Source organism: Geospiza fortis, unplaced genomic scaffold (assembly GCF_000277835.1).
Source record: "Geospiza fortis unplaced genomic scaffold, GeoFor_1.0 scaffold81, whole genome shotgun sequence".
NCBI lineage: Eukaryota > Metazoa > Chordata > Aves > Passeriformes > Thraupidae > Geospiza > Geospiza fortis.
In genome coordinates, this window is record NW_005054318.1 from 967,279 (window position 1) to 992,942 (window position 25,664).

The window sequence follows — 25,664 nt, forward strand, 5'->3', positions numbered from 1 at the left end:
ATCTTACATGATCAGCATAACATAATCAGAGTTTTCCTGGAAAGTCTCTACCATTACCTGCTTTTATTAGCAGGTAACACTTCAGTAATTGGGCCTCTCTTTAGATGTGGGTGGCTATTGAAGAGACTGCCCATTCATATAGCTCTTGCCTTCACACAGTTGTTAGAACCATGATGTTAGGTGTAAAGCAGATGTTCCTGAGTGTAAAGTAGTGTGGAAGTTAGAAACTGTTTGTGGAGTGTTCATTAAGACTCACCAGACAATGGAAATCCAAGAGATTATTGCTTGGAGCACTTAAAAATCTTCCTGAGGCAATTATTTTGCAATTCAAAATGAATGTCAACAATACTGGCATAAGGTATTCCTTTTCCCACCATGCTGTGCCATTCCACCCCTCAGTTATGCCAGAACAATACTTTGAGAGGTCATGCTGTGAATTAAATAAATACATACATTTTTTTCTGGGGTCTTTTTACAGCTGGAACAGTTCCCTGTTTGGGTTCACAGCAGGGCCCCCACAGAGCTGTGCCAGTGTAATTCAGGGGCTGGTGAGCCGTGGTAGGAGGGTGGGAATGATAGTCAGGGGGGAAGGTGGGAGTTCCTTCAGCTGGATTTGTCACAGAACTTTCTGTTGTTGAATTATGGTGTCAGTCCCCAGCACTCAGCACATACATGAGTTCACATGCTCTGTCTGGAGACCTTGGCAGGAGCTGGTGCCCCACCAGCCTCTCCAGGTGGTAGTGATTCCCTGAGAATGCCTCTCCCTTGAGCCTTCTGCTTTTGTTTCCACTGCATCTCCAGCTGAAGCTGCGAACTCTTTACATTTGACCCTGAGTTCTCAGATTCTGACATCGAGAATTTGTATTTTACATTGAGATGAACTTTTTTTCTTTTTTTTGAGTAAAAGAATTGGCTTTCCTACTCTCCAGTAACTGGTATGGGGGATGCAAAAGTCATCATTGAGAACAGACTACACTATAGAGTTAAAGGTTTGTGCAGCATAACAATCAGCAGAACTGGTTAAAAATGTTTTTTCCCTTTCCCTATGATCGGTCTTCTTATCAGCAGGTAAGGAAGTAACAGCACAGTTTTTTATTTCAGTGGGACATAAACACTGCAAAACAGTTTTTATTCTTGTGCTTGTATGGGGTGTATGTCATTATGTTTTGTGTATTTGCACTTTGCACAGGAGCAAAAGCATACACACAAACACACACAAATCAAGAAACAACCCACCCTTATCTACCTGATATTTCCAAAGCTACTCTTCCCAACTTTCCTAGCCATTTCTTTAGCTCTAATGCAAATATTCATGACTTAATTACAAGAACAGCCTTGTTTCCTCAGGCGATTGTGCATGTAAGATACTGTAAGCTGGAGCTGTTTGTGCATAAAAATTAAAGTATTACTAGCCACTGATTATTTGGTTTGTTTCTTGTTTATAAAATGTGAATAAGTATCAAATGATCCTCCCCTTTACTTACTGAGGTAAATAGTTTGACTTCCTGAGGACATTATTTGTAGCAGATAATACTAATTTGTCTGTACCTATTTGATTTCTGTTTTCAATCCACACAAAACTTTGAATATGTTAGTGAATTTTCCCCAGGCTTTTTCTGAGGCATAGTGGATGCTAAAGGATAGCAAAATAAAAGCTTGGCTAGAAGACATACATGCTGGTAGAGTACCCCCTGATGGAAAGGTGTGTGTTCTATCCCACATTATATATTAAAAAATTCAATTCTTAGGACACTGTTCTTCATTATTTTTGCTGTTTATGGACTACTTGTTTGTGACTAATATTTTAAAATATGCTGACAGTTGGGCTTTGTTTACTGGGTCAGCCCACGAGCTTCCATTGTCTTTAGAACAGAAAAAAACATAGTCTTTCATTAAAAATAAAAACTTCCTCATGCAGAGAGCAGCCTGTATGTCAGATCTAGGCTTGAAATATGCAATTTTTTTTTTAATTTCCCAGTGCTCCAGAAGTAACTCTGATGGGGGCTTGGCATAGTTGAGCTTGTTAAGTTTGAGAAGGCAAAGTAATGACAGGATGGTTGAATGTCCAGCTGTGTTTGACAGTACTTCCCTCCACTAAATCTGGGTGGCAGATGGGACTTACTGAAGTGACTTACTGAAATTTCTCAATCCCCAGCCTTCTTTTGGTGTCCTCTCCCTACTAATGAGGCGTTTTCAGCATGGATCCTTCCTGCCTGGCTGTGTGAGCAGCATCAGGGGAGGAAGTGATCCCTCTCCTGCAGCATGCAGTGGCTTGAGTTGGCCAGAGTCATGGAAAAGTTGTGTTCTAGGGTATTTTGCTTGATTTGAAAATTTTGAAAAAGATCTGTTTCTCTTCATGGGATATCTGAGGCAGGAGGAAAGAAGAAATTGCTTAGTGAAGGACTTACCTATGAAGGAAATCCAGTGTTTCCATGTGCATCATGTAGAAACAAAGCATTTAAAATGTTTAAAGCTACAGCAGCGGTGTATAATGACTTACTTTCTGGGAGCTGATACCAGAAATACCTGAGCTACTGTGAATTTGCCTTGATATTAAACATTTTGACTTAGTTGTATCTGAAAAGAATGAAAACTAAAAATCCTCTTTCAGATTCTAGGTAACACATGGTCTTATTTCTGTCTGATAGTAATTCTTACGGATCACTGAATGAGTACTAGAAATAAATATGACCCATTATGTTCAATATCTGGGTTATGGAAAACAGTATGACCAGAAACTCAGTCATAACTCTTGCTCTTGTTTTTCTGTTATGGGCATGATGGGAGGTTTTGTTCACTGTCCTGATTTCCCTTTTTGAAAACAAACCTTGATTATCCTAGTTGGATTAAAAAACTCTCATAGGAATAAGTAAATACATAGTGATACATAAATACTGCCTTCCATCTCTTAAGTTTTAGATATTTTTTATCCATTGTCACAGCCTTCTCTTAAGAGGCAGAAACTCTTGGCAATAGATCCTGAATGGGTGAATAAATGTGCTTGTGAAGTGATTTGTGTTTTATGTTTTCCTGAAAAAAGTGTTTCAGTTGAAGTCTTCATGGAGCATCTATTTAGGACCAGAATTAATACCCCACCTACAAGGCCTTTTTCCTCAGTCAGAAATACAGTGGTGTCAATGCGAAGAATCTGTCCCTAAGGATGTGTGTTGATAAGTCTTGGTTTATCCATGTTCAGAACAGTCTGAAGTTCTTTTATCTTGCATTTCTGAAGACTCAAGGCAGATGCAAATGCAAAATTAGTTCACTAAATCACCTTAGATTGTTGGTTTCAAATGCAACATTCTTGAAGTTTCAATACACAAAAATTGCAGAAACACATTTTCGGTCTATTTTTCTGAAATTAACTGTCTTGGTGCTCTCTGTTGCCATTTATTTCCTGTCTGTTACTACCTTGATAAAACAAAACAAGCAATAGCCAAAACTAATAACCCCAAAGCACCCAAACCTGTACATTTTCTTATTTTATTTTAATTCTTACCAGTGGTACAATATAGGAAAATCTGATACAGGTATGGAAATATTCTTTTTGGTGCCTTTTGAGTGTATTGTTTCCTTTCTCCTTGTATATAGTTCAAAAGTGATCAAATTTTCAGAGCTGTGTATCTGCACAAAACAAATAATTTGTAGTTATCTTGGGTTTGAATTATTTTTTTCCCATCTTTGTTTTTTTCCTGCTGCTGTTGTCTCATCAGGGCTGTGTTATTCAGATGTTTCATAGGCTTTCTTGTGAACCCATTTGACATTAAGTCTCGTGTTCCTCTTCATGCACTTCCTTTGTTCTCCCTCTTTCTTTTAGGAGGTTTGTTTTCTTCTGGTCCAATGCTGCTTCAGACCACGAAGCTGGCTGAAAAATTCTCACTGGGAATTCTAGACCCAGCACAGAACTCACAATGGCCTCTCTGCCAGCATTGGTTGTAGTATGGTTTGGGTCAGACCAACCACCTCTGGGGTATTAAACGTAGTTATATCTGTCTTCATCTGCTTAAGAGACTGTGTATGTGTAGGTGTGTATTAGGAGATCTAACTAAATGTTTTAGTTTTTCATTTACTATGGGAAAAACAACACACAAAATTATTTAACTGTAAGCACTAGAAAATTCTGGGTTCTACCATTGAAAAGTGTGAAAAATTGGCTATTCCACTAAGAACTCAATTATTTCAGTTTTATGTCTCAGTCTTAACTCCCTTCCAAGAGACATTAGTTTACTGACACATTAAAAAAATTAAAATCTAGGCTTCTTTTGTATTTATGTGCCTCTTTTGGTTGAGATGGCAGAAGTAATTTTGAAGTACATCTGTGGACTTTATAACCCTTGCAATATTGCTTAATTACAAAGTCCAGTAGGTTTGCAGTGGATAAAATCAGCGTTTTGGACTTCATATCTTATCTGCCTGGATAGATGCTGTTAATTATTGCCGTGGGAAAACCAGCATATACTGTCACAATTTTTAGCTGGTAATTTTAATTCACAAGCTTCAGGCATTCTTGTCACTTGGGCAAAAACAGCTGTGTTAGGTTAATTCAGGTTTATGGAACTGTCTGTAGGATTTCTTTAGAGGTGAATGAACTACATTTATCCTAAAAGTGAAGCAGCATTAGGGAACAACAGACGAGCTTATTGGCTTTGCAAAATATATACAAAGAATGTGTATTATAAAATCCTATATGTAAGTTTTATAGCTGTGTCAAGCTAATAACAGTGTATGTATGTAGGTATATATAGGGAAAAAATGTGAAATGTTCTTGAAAAACCTCTCTAATAAGCTGTGTTACAGACACCTGGCTGAATCCTTCTGAGATTCCCTATTTTCACAACCCAAGCAAATATCTTACAGTGCTTTCCAGCCAAATTCACTATTTCAGAGTTAGAGAGGATCAGACAGAGTTTTCACATGTGTTTCTGTATAACGTCCTTGTAATGTTTTGCTCCTTGGCTGATGCTGCTCCCCTAGAGTAGGGACTATAAAGGGATACAGGACGAAGAATGCCAGACCCTGAGATGTGCAAACAGGTGAAAGCTTCATTGACATGAGTTTATGATGGTCACTCAAATGTTATTTGACATGTTTTATATGAAATCCCTTGACCTTGCATGTCAGAGAGACCTGTGTGTTGCCTTTTAAGGCCTGTTCACCAGCCACGGTGTCAGATTCTGCAGTTTTCTCCCAAGTGCGAGAACATCATTGTGTGTTTTGCATGCTCCATTTAAATGCTTCTGACATCTGCGTGGGCTGCTTTCCATTCATTAACATAGGGGAGTTGCATCTTCTTCCATGGTGGCTGGTCAGATGCCAAAGGCAGATTAAGTTTCCTTGAGCAGGGAACTTGTCACTGAGGCTCTTCAAGCTGGAGCTGGGAGCTTTGGCAGCTCTCTGAAGAGGCAGTGAGAATCATCACCACAAAAATGATTTTTATGTGTCCTGCTGTGCACCCCTGGATTTCAAATTTGATTTATAGCTGCTCTTTTTATTTTATTTTTCTTTTTAGAGCTGCTTTTGTTTTTTCATGCAGGAGATTATAGTGTAAATACTGCAGCATACCCTTCATTCTGAAACTGTGGATTTTTTCTAAAATTACACTTCTGGTAATTGCTGGCATATTTTCCAGTTCTTTAAAGTTCTTTGTAAACCCACTGCTGGCTGTGTATTTCCCTTCTTGTATTCATGTAGCTGCTTTTATTCTTTATGGTCCTGCTGAGGTCCCAGAGCAAGCAAAAAGCAACTGCTGGAGAAGTGCATAAAGCACCACAGCTCAGTGCCAGCTGCTGCTCCCAGGGATGGTTAGGCTCCTGGAGACACCACTGGAAGCACTGGGAAACATCTCACAGGACAGTGCATGAAACCCAGACGCTTGTTTCAAAGCAAGGTGCAAGAAACCTTGTCACTGTTTGGGATGACTTAGTTACATGGCAATTTTTCATTCACTCCCCACCACTCTTGGCTTTTACTATATACTGCTTAAATAAATCTTTCTCAATTCAGCTATCCCTTCCAGAACTGCTAAGAATTACCTAGTTTTATGTTTTAGTCTCAATTTCTTTTGAGCAAGCTGTATATATTTTGACTGACATTTTTCTGCGCAGAAGGCTTCTTTCTTGTTTTGGTGACTTATCTTAATTTCTAAACTGGAAATTTTTTTGCATTGGGCTACCTAATGCTAGTGTTCTCTTACCTGTGGTTTCCATTTGACATCAATGTGTTCTGTTGCTGAAGAATTCAAAATGCTTAGTAATTTTTAAGCCATAAAGCTGTCATTGCTTGTGAGGAATAGCTATGGTTTGTGACTTTTTAAGTGAGCATGATGTGTTTGTTGTTTTCCATTCATAATTAAACTGATGGAGTTGCACTGATGGTGTACTGTATATAAGTTTAAATTTATCAAGTCTGAATAATTTCTTTTGTGGAAGTGCAGCATCTCAAATATTAGTATTTCATTTTAAGACAGGCTAAGTTTTACTTTGTGATGCATTGTATAGGAAATAATGTGAAATCGGAATAAAGGTTATTCTTTAGAAGTGATTTCTGGGTAAATATTCTGTTTATAGAAGTTGTTCTCTCTCCACTGCCTAAGTGTCTTATTGAGGAAGCAGATGGCATTTAAAATCTTGATTTGATGGAAAAAGCATTAACAGGAAAGTGTTTGAAAGTGAAAGGTAGGCAAATGCATCTTTATAAGTCATGTTTGTATTTCTACTTATATGGGTGACTAAAGAGTAGTAGTTCTAGTTCTTGGAAGTCTGTATCTGCGGTATATAGAAGTGGAGAATATTTACCTCCTAAAATAGCCCCAAGTTCCACCTCTGCGCTCTTGGTTGTTCTGTACTGTTTTGTGTTAGCTGTGGGTGGAACAGATCGGAAAAGGAAGCAGTGGATTCCAGTCTTCAAATTAAAAATGGAAAGACTTTGAGCTTAATGTAGAATAGCTGCGTGAAATGTAATGTATTACAGAGCAACACAGGGAGTGTGGCAGGAGTCCTTTGCTTATTGCAGCCTATGGGTACATCAGATAAAGTGGCCCCGCTGTTCTCATTTGCTGTATAACTTGTCCATTTGACACAGTCTTTCCATTAAGTGCTTGGAAATCTTTTGCAAATTAGACAAATCTTCAGTGTATTACAGTCTTGATTCTTTTTCTGTTATGGTCGCCATTTACAGCTATTGTTTAAAAGACTTCTGAAACAACATAAATGCTCTTGAAAATTAAGCACAGTTGAGAGTAACTGCTTAAGATGTGCTGCATGCTTCAGATGACTGCAATTTGAGATTTATTGGCATGCGTGAATGATTCAGCTGCCCTGAGGTGTCTAAGGATTGATGTGGTATTCAAATAACTGGAGTAACCTTCAAATCATGGGGGTTAACACTGCATTTACTTATGGTTTCCATTTTTTGACACTTAGTTGCTGAGTGATAGAACATAGGCAGTTCTGGTTTACTGTACTGGGAAATCCTTCTAAAGTACAAATGAGCACTGCCTGGGTGCCCTTGTGATTGACCTGGTAATTCTTTATCTATAAAATAAAATAATTTAATTGAACACAGTCCAGTTGCAAAGATCAGCCTAAAACATTATTGGTCACAGACTGCTGTATGTATTAAGTCCCAGTTATTTCTGTTAGCTGTTACTATTACTCTGTTATATGAAGAAAATATTAATCAGTCCAGGGTTTTTTTTTTTTTGTTTCCTCCCATGAAGTATTTTGACAGCAGCTCAATCAAGAACATACAAAATTACTTTGAAGACATATGAGATAAACATTGTTCAGTCATAAATATTGTAGATGCCAGCTTTCAAGAGCAGGGACTATTAATCTGCATTTACTTAGGTCACTACAAATCTGGAATAACTGCATTGGAATTGCAAGTTCAATAAAGAATAAATTTATAGCTGCTTTACACATGGTGATTTTTGCTGTAGAAATTTTCTGTAGAAATTTTTGCTGTTAAAATTCTTGCTGATTTTCATTCCCCTGTATGCCAGCAGTTCTCATTCATATCCCTTTAAGGCATTTTGAAATGCCAGTAACAGGTCAGATCTCTCAGAATATCTCTTACCAGGAGCAGATGCTTACTGGGGTTTCTTTTGCATTTATGGATTTTCTCTTTTGCCTGCCTAAAAAACACACCAAATTATCAGAGGATAAAAGTCTCCTTTCCCTGAAAGAAGTATTAGATTTTCTTAGGCTTTGTATAATATTTGATGCAAAGCCTCACTGTTCTTCAGCTGATGACCAAATCCTGAGCAGATTTTACGTTTTAGGTTCACCAGCTGATGATGGGAAAGAGCACCAAGATGTCTAAGCTGCTGTCATTTCTCCCCATCCTTGTTCTGCATTATTAAAGGAGAGAAAAATGTAAAGAAAAAAATGCTATGATTGAGATTAATTTTGTGATTCCTTGATCTCAAAACTCCTACTGGTGTTATATTCGAGGATTAAACATAATGCAAAACATTATGATCATTTGTACTACAAAAGACACAATTGATTTTGGATTGCTGCTACTTTTTTCTTCTGCCTTGCTGAAAGACAGATTTCCTCTGTGTAACATCAATCCAAGGAACTTGACAAATGATGTCAAGATTATGTTTTATTGTCTCTGGGGCCCTTCATGTTATATATTTTTGATATATGAAAGTGTGATGCAATTGTATGGATATGTGAATCTTGTGAATTTTAAATTGTTTTCCTGGAAATCAATTTGCACAAATTTGGTTGTGTTCTGGAGTTTTTACAAAACAACCATTTCTTTTTTTTAAAGTCTCCTTTAATGGCAAGCTTACAAAGAGATGCTTAGAAATATGTAATAACTGATCGTGATGTTTTGGGGTTGGGGATTTTTTTTCCCCCACATCTGTGTAGTCCAGTAAAAATAATGTTTGTCTAAGATCACTAGTTTTATTAAGATTTAAAACCCCCCAGAAACACTTAGTACATGCAAGTGAGGGGTGAAGTGTGTGAGATACATTACCTGGAGGGAAAGGCTCCCTTCCTGTGCTCATGCATCATCCCAGGGTGAGCTGTGGTACCACCTCCCGTGCACGTGGCTCTGCTCCGGGTTGCTCTGGGTGCCTCGGTGGCACTGGGCTGAGGGAACCTCCTGGGACAACAATGAACTGACTGTGTGCTACCTGAAAGGCAAAAGGGTGGAAGTAAAACAAGAAAATATGAAAATGCCCACTACAGAAAGAGAAGAAGTGGAATAACCCTTGTTTTTATTTCCATACCCATTTTCACAGTACTAATTTGATTATAGGTCTAATCCTTCTCTGTCACTATCAATACTTGCACAGCTCAGCCTCTGTTATTACAATCAGATGGATATGGAGGAGTTGACAGAATTTGAATTCAGGCTTTTTTGTTTTGTAATACACTGGTGTTATTTTGGAATGTTTTTGTCTTAAAAGAATGGCAGCCTTTTTACACAATACTGCTCATGCTGCCTTTTGCTGTTGATGATATCCAAACTAAGAACTGCCTGATGTGGGAGTTGAAAGACACATAACTGAGCAATCCCAGCCATGATGGTGAGCTTTGCTGGCATCTAAACAATAATAAAAAATCAGTATAACTACTCTGGAAAACCAATAAATAAATAAATAAATAAATATGAATTTTATGTTCTGATGTCTGTGTGGAATTTTTATGCATCATATGGAAATTAGGAAAGTTCTGCTTTGTCTTCATATGAATTTCCCCTCCAATTTACATCACTAGTGATATCCAAACGAGAAAAAAAAAAGGAGGAGCAAAGTATAGAGTTTTGTTTGGCAATCCAGAGATCCCTTTCATAGATGTACTTTTATCTTTGGGACAGTATTTCAGTTTCCACTTCAGCAGTGGTATATGACTGTTGATATTTTATGTGTTTAACAGTGGATTTTAGAGCAGGGTGCTCTGAATTCCCAGGGCAAGCCATGTCCATTCAGACAACAGCCTTTTATGAGAAGTCCTCAAAAGCTGCTGGGACACCAGGAGGGAGGACAGGTTATCCCATGGTTCTAGAGCACAAGAGTTGAAAAGGAAAGAGCTTCTCCAGTGGTGTAGAAAGGGACAGATAGAAAATGAAGTTGCAAGCAGGAAAATATTTATTTGGTCCAATGTGTTTAAGATAAAATCATCCTTCCTTTTAGGGTCAGGACAGCCTTTTTGTATAGTAACAATGCCACATACCTATTTTGAAGTGGTAACACAGATATTTGGAGAGCAGGCTTCTGGATCATGGGATACATGCTGTAGACTTTGTGATGTTTTAGTTTCACGTTCCTGTAACTGGATGGGATAGATAAGCAAGCTGGTTGACCTCTGATGGAAAAAGATGTTTCACTTGTGTTGGACTTCAGTTTTAGGTTTTGCAATTTCGAAGTAATTCTGTAAAATGCTTCCCATGAGTGCCATTGGTCACTGGAATTAAACAAGTTGAATAGCATAGGGGAAATGAACATCACATTGGGGAAATGAAAACTGGAAATGTACTAGAGAAAATAAATTAGCAAATTGCTGTGTAATGCTGTTTAGTTTGTTTTGAAGCAGATTGCTTGCTTGGAAGATTATTATTGACTGTGCTTGTATGTTTTGTTTTTTGGCAGGTAACCCTGGACTGGCAGGTTATTACAGGACCTTTATACAGGCCCTTTACTGTGGACTGAACCAGCAGTATCCTGTCTGGGTTGTGAGCCATGCTGGACATTGTAAACCTCCGAGTGGGATGGAAATGATAGAAGGTACAATACTGTAACCATACAATTGTTTATACCCTTCCAGTTTCAGCGGCAAAACTTGTGCTTATTGAAAACAGATTGACATGAGTTTTAAATGTCTTCATTGCATAGCCACAGAACAATTTTCAGTTGTATGAGAAGAGAAGTTAGTGAAGTATTTTAGGTAAATTAGATTTGCCAGACAAATATGTGCTGTTAAGAGAATAAGAGAGTTTACTGTTGGCAGTTGTTAGAGACACATTACAGTGAAGAAGGTCTAGAATGTGTTTATCTTGAGAAGAGTAGATAGAAAAGTACATTTTTAAATTAAATGTCTAGTTCAGAGATTGAGTACGTTAGGAGAGATTTCATTATCTCGGAATTTAAAAATAGCTGTACTAAATCAGTGAATTACCTGGAAGCAAGTCTTTTTGAGGCTGGAGTATGGGATGTTTGCAGGGGAGAGGTTGCTTGTGTATCTGTTACGAGTCTTTTGACGTGCAGATCTGCAGCAAGAGATGGTGCTCCAAGCATAGTTAGGTGGGGGAACCTGCAGTGAATCCTGTCCTGAAAGCTGATTGATGTTGGAAGTTCTCTGGACTTGGTCAAGCTACAGTGACATAGCATAAATCAGCATTTCTTATATTTTCTTCCTATATCACACTGTGCTGACACCCCACTTTGGAGACCACTGATTTAGAGTGTGCAAGCATTTAAATTGTGCACTTGACTTGTGAATTATGCTGCCCTGTAAAGGGGTCTTAAATGTAGCAAACTACAAAGGAATAATATGCCTGATAAGATTTAGTTCAAGTACATTTTGGAAGTCTAATAAAGACTAAAGTAAGTTTTCTAACAGCAGCCGTCAATCACAGACTAATTCCTAATTGACTGGAGGGATATCACTTAGCAATTTGGAAACTGAACAAAGCTACACCCTTCATTTCTACTTCTGTATATCCTTCTTTTCAGAGAACTCTTGCAAGCCCTGCTTCACAGAGGCACACACCATTAACTGAACATTTCTCTGCTATAATTCTGCTCCCAGCAATTAATCCACTGTGCAAAACTATTTGAAACTTGTTTTTACTCATTGAATACAATACAGAAGTTATACCTCAGTTTCAATGTCCTTATCCTCCTCCTCAGCTTTTAAAAAGACATTTGTTTTGAACACTACTGTGAACATTAAACAGGCCAACATCAATCCTTAGGTGTAGGCAAAATTACAAAAAGGAGAACAGTTTTCTAGTTCTCTCTTATTTTATTTAAAATTAGCATAAAACATATGCATAGACAGCAGGTATACATCCATAGCAATGCTTTAAAGTAGTTTAATTCTGTGGACGTCTGCTGTGGCTGGATGAGAAATAAGAAGTAGAACATTTCACACAGAAATAAGTGTAGAATCATGGGATCATTACATTTGGAAAAGATCAAGGCAACCAAATGCCACCATACCCACTAAACCATATCATGTGCCACATCTGCTTGTTTTTTGAGCACTTCCAAGGATGGTGACTCCACCACTTCCCTGGGCAGCCTGTTCCAATGCTTAACCACTCTCAATGAAGAAATTTTTCCTGGTGTCCAGCCTGAACCTTTCTTGGCACAACTTGAGTAGTTTTCTCCTGTTGTATCCCTTAGAGACCAACCCCTGCCTGCTTGGCTACAGCCTCTTTTCAGGTAGTTGTAGACAGCCATAAGGTCCTCCCTGAACTTCTTTTTTCCAAGCTGAACACCCCCTGGTCCCTAAGCTGCTCCTCATCAGATTTGTGCTCCAGACCCTTCCCCAGCTCGTTGACTTTCTCTGGACACACTCCAATGCCTCAGTGTCCTTCAAGAAGATGGAAGGCATGTTTTTATTTGTCCTTAGGGCTGCCAATAAACTACTTTTGCTAGCAAAGTGAGACCGGGAGTAAAGACAAATTAAATCAGAATTAAGTTATTAATTTATTTGTTCTAATAGTCTGTGTCTGCCAAGTGCTACAGAAATATGGAATCCTGTGATTCATATCTTAATCAACTAAAGAGGCACAATTGATGTATTAAAATGTCATATACCTAATAAGTAGCTAGTCAGCATTCATGACTTAATGATACCATATTTGGTCAAGTAATAAATAATATTCAAGATAAATTTCTAGAACTTTGTAAACAATATGGATGAGTATTGAATTAGACACAGTCAAATCAGCAAGGCATGTTTTTCCTTCTGAATGATGGAAATTTTGAGTGGCATTCTTAATAGTCAATTTACAAAATAAATTTATAGTTAGATCTTTAATGTTCTATGGACTGTAGAAGATAATCATGTGTCCTTAAAATCTGCTAAACTAGCCTTAGTTTATGGTTCTTGGTGAAAAAAGATAGGTAATGATTGATTTCTAGTCCATCAAAAGAGTGTTTCCACTGCTTGCTCTTTACACAGGGGGAGTAGGGCCTTCAGACCATTTTGAAACTGAATTACATCCTAAGAAACAGTATGGGAAAAGCAGAGAAGTGGTGAAGGAATAATAAATTATCTGCGAAGACATTGATTATGTGAACCCGAAATGTTAATGTACAATCAGTGTGAAGTTTTGAACTCAAATTAAGTTGTGCATAAAAAGAAATAAATTCTAGCATTACAGGGAAAATTGGAAGTGGTATGTAGCTTAAATTTATTTGATATATTGCTTCTTGGCTGTTGTTATAATTCATCTGAATGGAGTTTGCTTTTGCAGCCCTCTGGCTTCTAATGAAACTGCAGAATTGGCTATGAGTGAGAGTCTGCCTCTAGCTCAAGTGGTATAAATCCAGAAAAAATGACTGAAATTGTTTGGGTAAAATTGAATTTATACTTCAGCAAGTTAATAATCTTGTTAATTGCTGGCTAGTTGTCCACCAAATGACAGACAGAAGTGTGGGCATGATTAGCAGATATGAGCCATAAGTTTTTACCATCATGATACGATGTGCTGGCAGGAAAGGGCCTAAAATAGCCTGAGCAAGACAAAGAGTGTGGTGTTCTGTAATAAGAGGTTATGAGTTATTTAGGACAGTGATTCCCAACTGTGATCTGGCTGATCAGATGCAATTGGCACTTAAGCTGCTTTCCACTTGCTAAGGGGAATGAATAGTAACTAAGAATACTTTTCCAATAACACTTCTGTGTAAGCATTTGCTGCAGTGCCCTTGGAGATGTTGTGCTACCATGATGGTGTTGGCAAGGTGTGGGATTGTGGTCTGCACTGCTGCAAATAGGAGAGGAGGAGTTCATGGAAGTTTGGTGTTCCAAGAACTGGCTTCCTAAAAATAGGGACTTTTCCTTGTTGTGTATCACAGAATTATAGAATGGCCTGGGTTGGAAGGGAGCTTAAATATCATTTAGTTACAACACCCCTGCCATGGACACAGACACCTTCCACTAGACCAGGTTGCTCACAGCTCCATCCAGCCTGGCCTTAAACATTTCCAGGGACAGAAGTTACACAGACACAGGGACTCTGTATGCATGTGGTAGTTTTTGCTGGCTTGTGACTCATTTACTTTAAGTAGAATAGATGTTTTTAGCAATTGCTGATGAGGGAAAATACCTACATTGCTGAATCAGGTGGATCAGAGATACTGGCAGTTTCTTTGGTCGGTACAAAAATACCTCAGAATTAATCTCTGTTGTACTCAGAAGTTTTTTGATCAGCAAATACTTATCTATGCTTCAGCCCTGTATGATTAGTTATATCAGCAGATATGTGGCCACACTGAGGTATGCAGTGATAGCCATGTTTAAAAAGCATTTATGTCTTGCATATTTACGTATATATGTATACATAGGGAGAAAAGCAGTAGGAAGGCAGCTGGGTTGGCATCTCACATGCGTACTTTGAGCTAATTCATATACAAAATTAATTCATTTTACATACATTTAATTTACATTAATTTCTATTTCAACAACATTTTCTGCTTCCTAGGCGTATAAATTAAAATATCTGAGAATCATTGAAAGGTGAATTATCTTTAATATAAGTACCTTTGAGGTTTAGTCAGTTATGTTTTTGTATTACAGATGCAGAAAACTCTGTAGTCTTGTTTATGGCCTAGAATACCTTAAAATTCTGCTTAACTGTAATGCAGATTTATATGACACTATGTTTCCCAGTCTAATGGTATCACACTGTAGATACAATAAAAACCCCAAGTTTTGAGCATGCCATCATAAGTAGAATTATGCTGGTTTCACAACTATTTCATACCAAGTGTAGTTTTTTTAATGTATAGAGAGGGGAAGGTTCCTGTTCACGGCGCTGGCCTTGGCACTGATGAATCACATGGAGCTCCTCACGTGGTATTTGTCAGCAGTGAGGGACCCCAGGTCAGGGTGTGCACAGAAGGACTGGCTGTTGTCACAGGATGGGACAGGAACTGTCAGCTCACTGCAGTGCAGTCCTGCTGCCCCTCGTGATCCAGCAACTGCTGCTGCCCAAAAATCTTATTCCTTCCTTGTCTTGGAAAAGGCAGCCTAAGGAAGGAAGCGTGTGTGCATGTGTAAAAGTTATTATGAGCTATTTAAATGTTGAGGTTTTTGTCTTAGCCTGGTAAGATCTGAATTTTACTGTATGGCTTCAATGCTAAGTGTCTATTTTAAGGAAACAAATGGTCAGTTCATCTTATGAACCCACTGGAATGCTTGAAATCTAGATGTGTGAAAAGTAAGCAGCCCTAGGGATGCTGCACTACTCCAGTTACTTTCCTTTAAACCACATTCAGTTAATTATTCATGGAGGTCCCGTAATCATGCCCATAATTATGCAAATACATCCTTAGAGTGATATCTTGGCATTTGGCATTGACTTTATCAGTCCTGCTTAATTTTAAGCATGTGTTTAAAAGTCTTGTTCCATTCAAAATCAAAACTAAGAAAATTAAAATTTTGCCATATATGAAATATTTGTAAGTTGCTCTGTTGTTTTCTTTTCTGGCCATTCAAAATGTTAAGAATTTTAAGTGTTTATATTATCACACCTTGGCAGCCATGTATTTAATTATATAGATCATTTAAAAACTATTAAGCTCATTTTGATACCACTTAATGTATATCCCATTGAGTTTGATGGAGTAGTGACTAATTTTTGCTGACATTACAAGGAATAGGACTTTGTCTTTACATTTCTTATGACTATATGAAAAATAGGTTCTCTACATTCTCTTATTTCTTTCAGGGTTTTCCACTAAGTCTGTTGACATAATATCTATTGGAATATTATTCAAAAATGTCCATGTGGAGAGCTTTTTAATCCATTCTAGTACTTTATTCAACTAATTCCTTGCTTAAAAGAACCAGCATTTTTTATCCATACCTACAAATAAGAAAAATATAATTCTGTTTTTAATGATTTTTGAAAACTGATGCAATCTTCTGGATCTTTATCCAGAATACAGGATGTTTAAAAAAAAAGGCAAGAATTCATCCATTAGAGAGCACAATGTCTTTACTGCATTCCAGGAAACTTTGGATGTAGGCTTTGAAATTGTTTATGGGTTATTTTGTGCATTTCATCCCATGATATAGGTATGTTCTGATTTGATACCAGTTGATACCAGCATTTCTGTTTAGATGCAGGTGGTTTTTAGTGGGAGGAGGGGGGGGAGTGTTCAAGAATGTTCTACCTGGTCAAAAGGTAACAGTTCCATCTTCTGTTGTCTGTCTGAAGGCAGGTCACAGTTCCCTGGGATGAGCAGTGCTATGATGTTTTAGAGTAGCTTGCTTAAATGCTTACCATACTGTTAAAGGGAAAGTAAAAACCTAATGTAATTTGAACAAAAAACCCACAGTATTTAGATGATCAGGTTATTTTTCCCAGGGAGAATCTTTTAACACAACTCAATTTGAAAGATATTCTTGCATCTGCTAACAGAATGACAATGGAGTAACCCCACAGCAGGGAATAATCGTTATGTCTGAAGGTGTAAGAGGCCTGGATTTGTTTTTGTAGTTGAGTCAAAAAGTTTATTCATTTCACAGGTTGGCTGCAGGAAGAAAAGCTGGTCAACAGTTTAATTTAGCAATTCAAATTTATATTAGGGACCTTTGATTTAATTTTGATACCCACAAAAGTTGTAACAAATGGTGCAGATCTTGATGGGATCAGTCCAGTGTTTAATGACATTTTTATTTTTAATTGATAGTGATCTACAGCTCTAAGAGTGAGAAATCATCAGAAATGCACAACATCATTCCAGATTCTAAAAATAATCAGGTTTGGAACATGGACCCTTTCTGGTTTTTTTTCGGTTTTAGGAATTTCCCTTCCTTTGAGGAGCAATGTATGCATCTCAGGAAAGTACAGGAAACTGTAAGGCAGAGTGGGCAGAAGAAGTGACTGCAAATGGCCTCATTCTTAAATAATCAGTTTTGGATTACTGTTACCTCTATTGTATCTTAAATTTGTAAGATCTGAGTAGAGGCAGAGTGCTTGAAGAAGTGATAAAGAACAAAATTATGTGGTACTGTGGATTCAGGTTGAATGAGTGAGTCTCATTGCTGCTTGCTGGATGAAGTTTTTCTTTCTTCTAGTTTTGATACCACATGGCACTACTGTCTTTCTTTTAAGGTAGACATATTCTTACCTTTCTAAAGACTGAATTTGAGGTTTTGTCAATTAATAAATATATAAAAATAACCTAATTTACTACAGTTGTTGAATTACTTGGCATGGTCAAGTGACTGCTTGTTTGCCAAGGAATTCCCCATTGGGTAAAACATTGTAGCAGATAATTAAAATTCTTTGGCACTTTCATTGTCACTTTTTTTAGAACAGAACTATGGTTTCAAGCATATTATTGCTGAGCTTGCTGCCACTTCCTTCCATGCTATGGTTTACGTGATTTGGGGGATTTTTCAGTTAATCACAAAGAGGGCAATATCAGTGTTCCTAAATACACTTCAGTATGAAAGTACTTGAGCATATTTGGAGCTGTTTATGTTAGAGTGCAGGTAAAACTCAGGTGATGTCTTATTATATAAATTACACTGTAAAGCCTCAGGCAGTTTCAAAATGTTTGTATTGAGCTATTGCTTCCATGTCTGCTAATGTAAATGAATGAGGAAACCAGACTTTTTACAACTGTGACTCTAGAACTGCTTGTGGTAAACTGATTTACTTTCCATGAAGGACCTCTCACATGTACAAATCAACACCAAAAATCCCTTATTCATCCCCTACCATGGGCAGAGATACCTTCCATGAGATAAGGCTGCTCAAAGCCCAGTCCAGCCTGTCCCTGAGGGATGGGACATCCACAACTCACAGTACAGAATTTCTTCCTTATACCTGAAATAAACCTGCCCTCTTCCAGTTTAAAGCTATTTTTCTTTCTCCTATCACTTCAAGCCCTTGTAAAAGTCTCTCTTGTAGCCCCTTTAAGTACTCAGTTTTGTACTGGTGGCACTTCAGTCTCTATTTCACATGCCAGGTAAAACTCCAAGTAGAATGAAGCCATGGCAGGTTACATGGTTGTATGCCGGCCATTTCAGGTGGTTGGCTAAGAAAGAAACTGTCAGCATTTTCTTCAGGAAGGTTAAAAAGGAAACTGCTATCTTGGTAACAGAGAATTAAATGTTAAACAGTGTAACAGAACACTGGAGAAGAAAAGATAAAAATCAGAATTTAAAGTAGTCATTTCACAAAAATGTGTTTCTTCCCCAAAGATACAAAATTTGCACTGCACAGCATATGCAAACAGTTACTTCAAGCGTCAGCAACTGATAAAGAAACCTGCTACATTTATACAAAGTACAAGGTGAAATTTCTATTTGCTCTGCCGAGTTTACCATTGATTTTCATAAATTCAGACTTTTGCAGGTGCTGTTTTGTCTGTTTCTCTTTGCCTGTGGCGATCAGTGCTGGGAGTCACTGAGCCATGGTTGGTTCCCTCTGCTGTCAGGTCCCACTCCTTGTGTGAAGAGGAGCCCAGGCAGAGATTACAAAGCTTTTCAAGGCAGGTAGCATTGGGAGTGTTGACTGAGTCCTGTGAGGTGGTGCTGCATTGCAGAATATTTTGCAGATGTGCTGTGCTACAGCCCTCAGCACTACTAGCAGGAGGTCGTGTTCTCTGCTGCCATAAACTGACATTTTTGCAGTTTTTGACAGCTCTTTGCAGTCAGTTCTGTGCTACCAGTTTACTGCAGCAGGGAATAGAAGGTAATAATTCTGAAGGGTTCTTATAATCTATCAGTTTTGAGGGATACAGGTGAAAGATGGAAAAATGTTATACTCGCCTAAGTAGATCATTTACTCCTTAAAAAGGATGTTGTTGTTGTTACATAATTTACAATATGAAATTTAACATTTCTATGGACAAATGAACATAGAAACCTTCACTTTTCTTTATCCTTCTATTGAAACAGTGTCATCCAAGATGAATATTCACAAGGGCAAAGAAAAGACTAAGTTTATTGGATGCCATCCTAATGCCTATTGTAGGAGCTGGTGAAACAGGAAGTGCATTACTGTTATTTTAGTACTATTCTGAAGAGTCATACTTAATTGAACATGTCAGTCTTGGCTGATACCACCCTAATGAATAAAATTTTGGGATAGATTTTCAAGAAAAATTGTGACTGGCCTGGCAAATTATTGAATTCAGTAGAAGCATCAAACACTTCAGAAAATGTCACCCATCAATCTGTCCAATCACTGTGAAGTACAGATTCTGTATTGTAACTTGGGCTGTTGTATGACTGCCCCTCTCAACTCCCTGCTTTTTCCCTTTTCTTTCTCTTAATGTCATGCTGTGCACCTTCTCATTTTCTCTTACTTTGAAAATAATTCTTTTTATTTCCTGTCTGTGAAATAACATGGGTTGTCTTCCTTGGCCAGCTGTCTTACTCTGCTCTAAACTGTGGCTCTGCCTTGTTTGCTCTCAGTCCTTCTTTCTCTATTTGTATCTGTTTAAACTTCCCAAAGTTTTGAAGTGCTGTTTTCAATAGGTGTGACTGTTGGACTTGCCTACTGTGGTGCAGCACCTCATTTGTCATAACCAATGGAATCAATGCCTGTGAAGTGGTACTCATCTATTTTTGTTCCCTTCAATACACAATTTCTACTGTCCTTTTCTTACCATCTCTGCTACACCTCCCCATTCTTGGTGGCGTGCAGAACATCATTCTTCTGGTTTTCTTCCATTGTTAATCTGTATAAAAGCAAGTTGTGTTGAACTGTGCAGTTTTGTTTGTGTGGGTGAGTGGGGGGCATTGACACAGCCTTGCCCTTGGCTTCAGAAATGAGGAACATAGCATGGACAATCACCTTCCCAAGTACTCAGATCTCTTTGCTTTTTGCTCCTTGAGGTCATTTTATGTTGGAAATTCAGATCTGCTCCTATACAGGGATGGGTCTCTGGCTTGTACCCTGCAAAGTGTGGGTTTTTTTGTAAGTTTGTTTTACTGTTTGTTTTCTCTCTTCATAATACGATGCTGAGAATTCTTACAGATTGCACTTCCTGCATTTATTCAGCTTACTGACTATAAAGTGCAGTCATTCAAATATATAAAACTTTACCATATACATTATGTAAATCACCCATATAACATTTGCTTTATGCTCATTAAAGTGCTTGGAATGGAGATGTTGATTGGTGTAGAACTGCATAATAAAACACTTCTTCGTGGTGTTTGCCTTGCACTGGGGACAACCAACAAAATTCTGCTTCAAAGTTTGTACTGTTATTTCATAATTACTTGATAATAGTTACTCTGAACAGAGGGGAGCAGGGCTGGAAATGTAAAATAAAATAAGTTTCTAAGAGATAATTTTAAAAGTTCAGGGTACTCCTGTATGCTTTTAATAAAAATCTGGGGTTTAGTACTTGTCATGTTTACTAGTTCATTCTGTCAGACTACTCCTGTACTAATTTAATTATAATATAGCTTCCTTTGAAAAACATATTAGGTGTTAAACAAGTGTCCCAGCACTAGATGTGTAGAAAGCAAAGGAAATCAGTAGTTCAATTTGTAAAATAAGGCCTTGTTATTTTTCTAGTAAAGAAAATAATACATATGACCACTTCAGTATCTTGAGTAAATGGTAATTTATTTGTGGAGGATACCTTTACAAAAAGTAATTGCTCTAATAAACACTAATGAGTGGTGTGTTTATCTTAAAAGTTGCATGAACAGTTCCTGAGGGTGCTTGGGCCAGACTAAGGTCTAAGGGTTAATCTAAAACACAATGCTTTAAGACCTGGTTCTTAGTGTCAGGAGGAGTTCTTCAATATTTATTTAACATTCTTTCAGGGTTTCCATCCTATTTCTTTGGCATTTTGTTGCTTGCTGATACAAATTATCCATGGTTCACTAATCAAGTGAAAGTGAAACAGTCAGGCTTTGAGCAATATATCTTTAGGGGATGCCCATACTAGACCCACAAACATTAAGTCTCAGTTTTTAAGCTTACAGTTCTATTTTAACACTTTCAAATGGCATGGTTCAGTTTTGAGGAATTATGGTCCTTTGCTATGAGGAAAAAAAGCATTCAAATTATTTATTTAATTTACAGAGTTAGACTTCATATTATGCACACCATTTTAACAGCTAATCTAAGTAATTCAGTTGTAGTTTCTGCCTCTTACTACATAAAGGAAAAGATAAAAGCTTTCCAGGTGCTGCTTCATCTAAACATAGATTATTCAGTCAAAACTACTGCTGCTCCCACCAGTCTCTATGTGTTTGTGGTGGAAAAAAGAGGTGGTATGTAAAGTCTAAAACACTTGACCCAATATGTTGGTTTTACTTGGGTATTTGGTGGAGATGCAGAGGAATTTATATGTCCCTGAACTACCTCACTAGTTCAGTCTCCAGACACTTACTTGTCCTTACCCTGCAAAAGGTCCAGTTCTGAAAATTCTTGAGCACATGAGTTTATAGAAGTGATTGACTGAAGTTTGTCCTTAAATATCCTGCTACCACTTCTTAGAATCAACGGTCCATGGAAGAGGAAGATACAGTGCAGGTAGACCAGGGATTTTTACTTCCCTTTCCTTCATTATGTGTAATTGCAGGTCACCTTTCCTCATGGTTCCTTACTTGTTCAGAAGTAATTCGAGGCCTTGTTTATGAGCTGATCTTGGGACGTACTTCAAAGGCACTCCATAACAAGTAGACAAGTGTCCATATGTACTGAACTCAAATACTCAGTCACCTGGTGTGACCAGGTCAGTTCAGAGTTTGGACATGTAAAATTGTGAAATTTGGGAAGTGCAAAGGTGTGCAGAAATTTGAAGGTCCTGTTAGAAAGTCAGACCTCTGGTATCTTTTTGAATCTTCCAGTAAAAAGAAGTCTATGATTCAGCAGACTTTTTAATGAAAGGCTAACTTTTATGAATTGGCAGCCTCAAGTCTGCTCATATAACTGCTGCACTTTTTTTCTGCATAAGAATTTCCCTTGCATACACAGCAGAAAAACAAACAAACACAATTCTCTGTTATTTCCCTGAAAACCAAAGTCCTCTTTCCTAGCAAGATTAACTTGTTGACTAATCTTAGAGCAAACACTTTATTTTAATCTATCATTGTTTTCTGCCTGTAGTTTTAGCAGAGGTTAGAAAAAGACATTCATTCAAGTGATGGCGCATTTGTTTTTCCGAAAGCACATCAGAAAACTAATGCTTTGCCAAAAAAAAATAAAGAAATACAGTATTTCTTTTAATACACCTATAAATAAAGTCTTAAAATCATGTCTTGGCCCAGATGGGGTGTTTGTAGCATAAGGTACAAGTCGTATAATTTCTACTATCTGAAAACTGCTTAAATACGCTCTCCTTCAGCCATGGCGTGTATTCCACACCTGAGGTGAAGTCACTCTGGTCTCTTCTTTGATGTAGAGCCATTGGAGTGCTGACTGCCAGTGTGTTTGGGCAAGTCTGTTTGCTTATACAAAGAACCCATTTAAGCTTCTCCACCCAAGAAATTCATGTTGATTTTGGATAATCCCTGGGCGATTTTATTCTGTAAAATAAATAAATAAATCTTTCCGACTTGTGATGCAGCCCACCTCTTGCACATTTTGGACTATGAGAAGTGTAGCATTTGTGTTGGGGAAACATGAAGGGACATGAGGCGTGGGCAATTTTATATTTGTCCAGATGTCAAATAGGATGTCTATTTCAGTATTCCAGGGTTATGTGACACTGGAGCTTCACCTGAGGAGTGTGAGGTTGGTCCATGATGAGAGTTTTGTATGGGGATTACCAGACCCCACACTGCATGCTCATTCCCCAGTGTGGCTTCTCTAGGAATAGTGCCAAGGTGATTGGGTTTGGCAATAAACCACTATTACAGAAGAAAAGGAAAGGTTGTATTAAACAGCTGAAACAGTTCTCTGGGGTCAGCCTTGGCTGTCAGGACTCACTGGCAGTCTCAGAGAGGTTCTCTATGTGTGCAACACAGGCCAGTAGCCAAGAGAATCACAGCATCCTTGCTCTGAATGTGTGAGTAGGGCTGCACTGGGGATGATTTAGCCCACAGTAGAATGAGTGTCCATGATCATCATCAATCACAACTGACCCATCCATCCAATTAAAAATCGCTTCTGCAGGCTCAACTCTCCCTAGCTCCCTTAAGGAAACACTGGTGCACAGGCTTGAATTGAGTGTTCTCAAGTCTGGCCAAAAGCAAGGAGGTAAAAGCCATTGTTTTCACTTTATTCTGAATCCCCAGCCATGTCTTTCCTCGGGGTTCTTGCTCTGGCAACACAGCTGGTTCTGAACAGGCGCATTTCTACTGAGGCCAATAGCTTTGAATATGTTGGCCACTGCTATTTATTAGGTAAATAAACATTAAATTAGGTATGTAATGTCTTAGCTAATTAACTGTATTTGTCTAACATAGTTAATCTAAACTTGGAAAGGATTGAGATGGCTTAGACTGTCTCTGCTGTGCTATTTATTAATTTCATGGCAGCAGTCTTCAGCAGCTTTTTTAGCAGATGCTGAATTCGTGTACGGAAAAGCCATTACCCTCGTGAGACTGAATAATACAAATAAAAATTTGTCTTGTTTCCTCCTTGGTTTTTGGGGTCTTGTGAACCATGAAAAGTTCTCTACAAGATTTATACACCTACTTTACCTCATTTTCCCTTGCTTTAACTGGAAAATAAGCTGAAAACACTTATTTTCAATAATTGAAATGAAATGTAAAACATTAAAAGGTGGTGATAAACTGAGATGGCAGGGCCTGAGTGAAACAATACAGAAATGATAGCAAATGATTACAAAGGACAATTGACTCACTCAACTCAACGCAATATATGTTACCAACACATATATATTGCAATATGTGTTGTAATATATATATACTTAATATAACTTACTCTTTCACTTGTTGCTCTATCCAATGGGCCATCATGTTTCTACTGTGCTGATGTTTTTTGTGTTACATATACCTGTAAGTAGATTTGGGATGTAGACAACCTATTCCTGCATGAGGCTGAGCTGCTGTGTAATTTCCTGTGTAGGAAAGGCTGCTTTTGCTAAAAGTAGAAACTAAATTTAAAAACAGTGTTTTTGCCTTAGGCTTTTATTTAGGGTTTTGGAAAATAGAACAAACTCTTTGTTTTCCATTACATGCAGAAAGCCTAATAAGCAAAATATCACTTCTCATCTAATTTTGCATTCCTTGGGTGTATTTTGGTAAACCCTTTTTTGTTTTGAGTAAATTGCTCTAAATTATGCTGGGATATAAGCATCAGTGGTTTTAGCAGAAATACTAGTTTAACTGAAGAACAACTTTGTTGGGACTTTGATGGTAATTGTTTAAACTCAGAAAAGATCCATCTTGAGCAATTATTTTGCTTCTAAAGGGTATGTTTCCTACAGATGATCAAAAAGGGGATGTAGTGCCAGCCCACTTGGGCTACCAATTAATTCTGTCACTATCAACCTCCCAATAACTTCACTACAGCAGTGTTAATAATCTTTAGTATTTGAGGTTACTGTCCAGTTGCCATGAAATTTACTGTGTATGAATTAAAGCACTGACAGCCATAATTTGATAAATGTTGTTCACAGTCATAGGCAATTAACTTATAGTTACTTCTTTCCTCAAGCAGGTGCAGAACAATCTGTAACAGAACTACAATTCTCACTTTCTTGTACAGTAGTTTTTCAATGCATTTCAGTCTTTTTAATGTATTTATCTTTGCAATGTCTTTGCCTGGTGGACACTCTCTTCCACATCTATTTTTCACACAGGGGACTGTAGCAGAACTCATCAGAAGACACAAAGTGGGAAGTTAAACACCTTACTGGGCCAGTTAGGGCTGTGTGTGCACTCTGTTAGCTGCTCCTGAGTTGTTAGAGGTGGGTGGCTTTTGCCAGCAGCCTAGGAGCCATCTGTAGGACCATGGCTCAGTAACGTGCTGGTCCCCACTGTGTGTCCAGAGTATGCTGCCAGGAGGTTTAGCTCACTTCAGGCTAAAACTGCACTGCTAGTCAGCCTGTAAGGAGCATAAAAGATCAGAGGTTTAATCTGTGGTATGAAACTGAATCCTGAGATAATAGCACAGATTTAATAGACCAAGTGATATTAGTACCACTCCATCTTGTCTAGATAAGCTAGGGGCATTCATTCCTTCATTCTTTTTGTCTCTTTTCTATTACTCTTTTTTGTGTTTCTTCTTACAGTCATGTCAGTAGAGTAGTCCAGCATAAACTGGTGTGGTGTATCCTTAACTTAGTGTTTAGTTTAGTGGGTAAAGCACTTTTCTAGCAGATGAAAGAGCTGTGAACTCCCTTAGACTGGGGAACTTCAGATGTATTTCACCCTTGTAGTAAGCAAGTTAAAGATGCCTGAATTGCTGTATATTTTTACAGACACCAGTTCAATTTGTCTTGTTGACTTGCCAGGAAGCAAGAAGCCAAATCCCATAATGAGGGATTGCCCAAGCTCCTTTAAAAGGTCTATGGC

The 25,664-nt window shown here is 37.9% G+C and overlaps 1 protein-coding gene across 1 annotated transcript in view; it reads left to right on the plus strand.

Moving 5' to 3' along the window:
* LDAH (lipid droplet associated hydrolase) overlaps window positions 1-25,664 on the plus strand; it is a 98,845-nt gene that overhangs the window by 7,619 nt on the left and 65,562 nt on the right. The window contains exon 2 of the mRNA XM_005420273.1: window positions 10,610-10,744. Coding sequence (XP_005420330.1) covers window positions 10,610-10,744 — 135 coding nt within the window. The remainder of the gene's footprint in view (window positions 1-10,609; window positions 10,745-25,664) is intronic.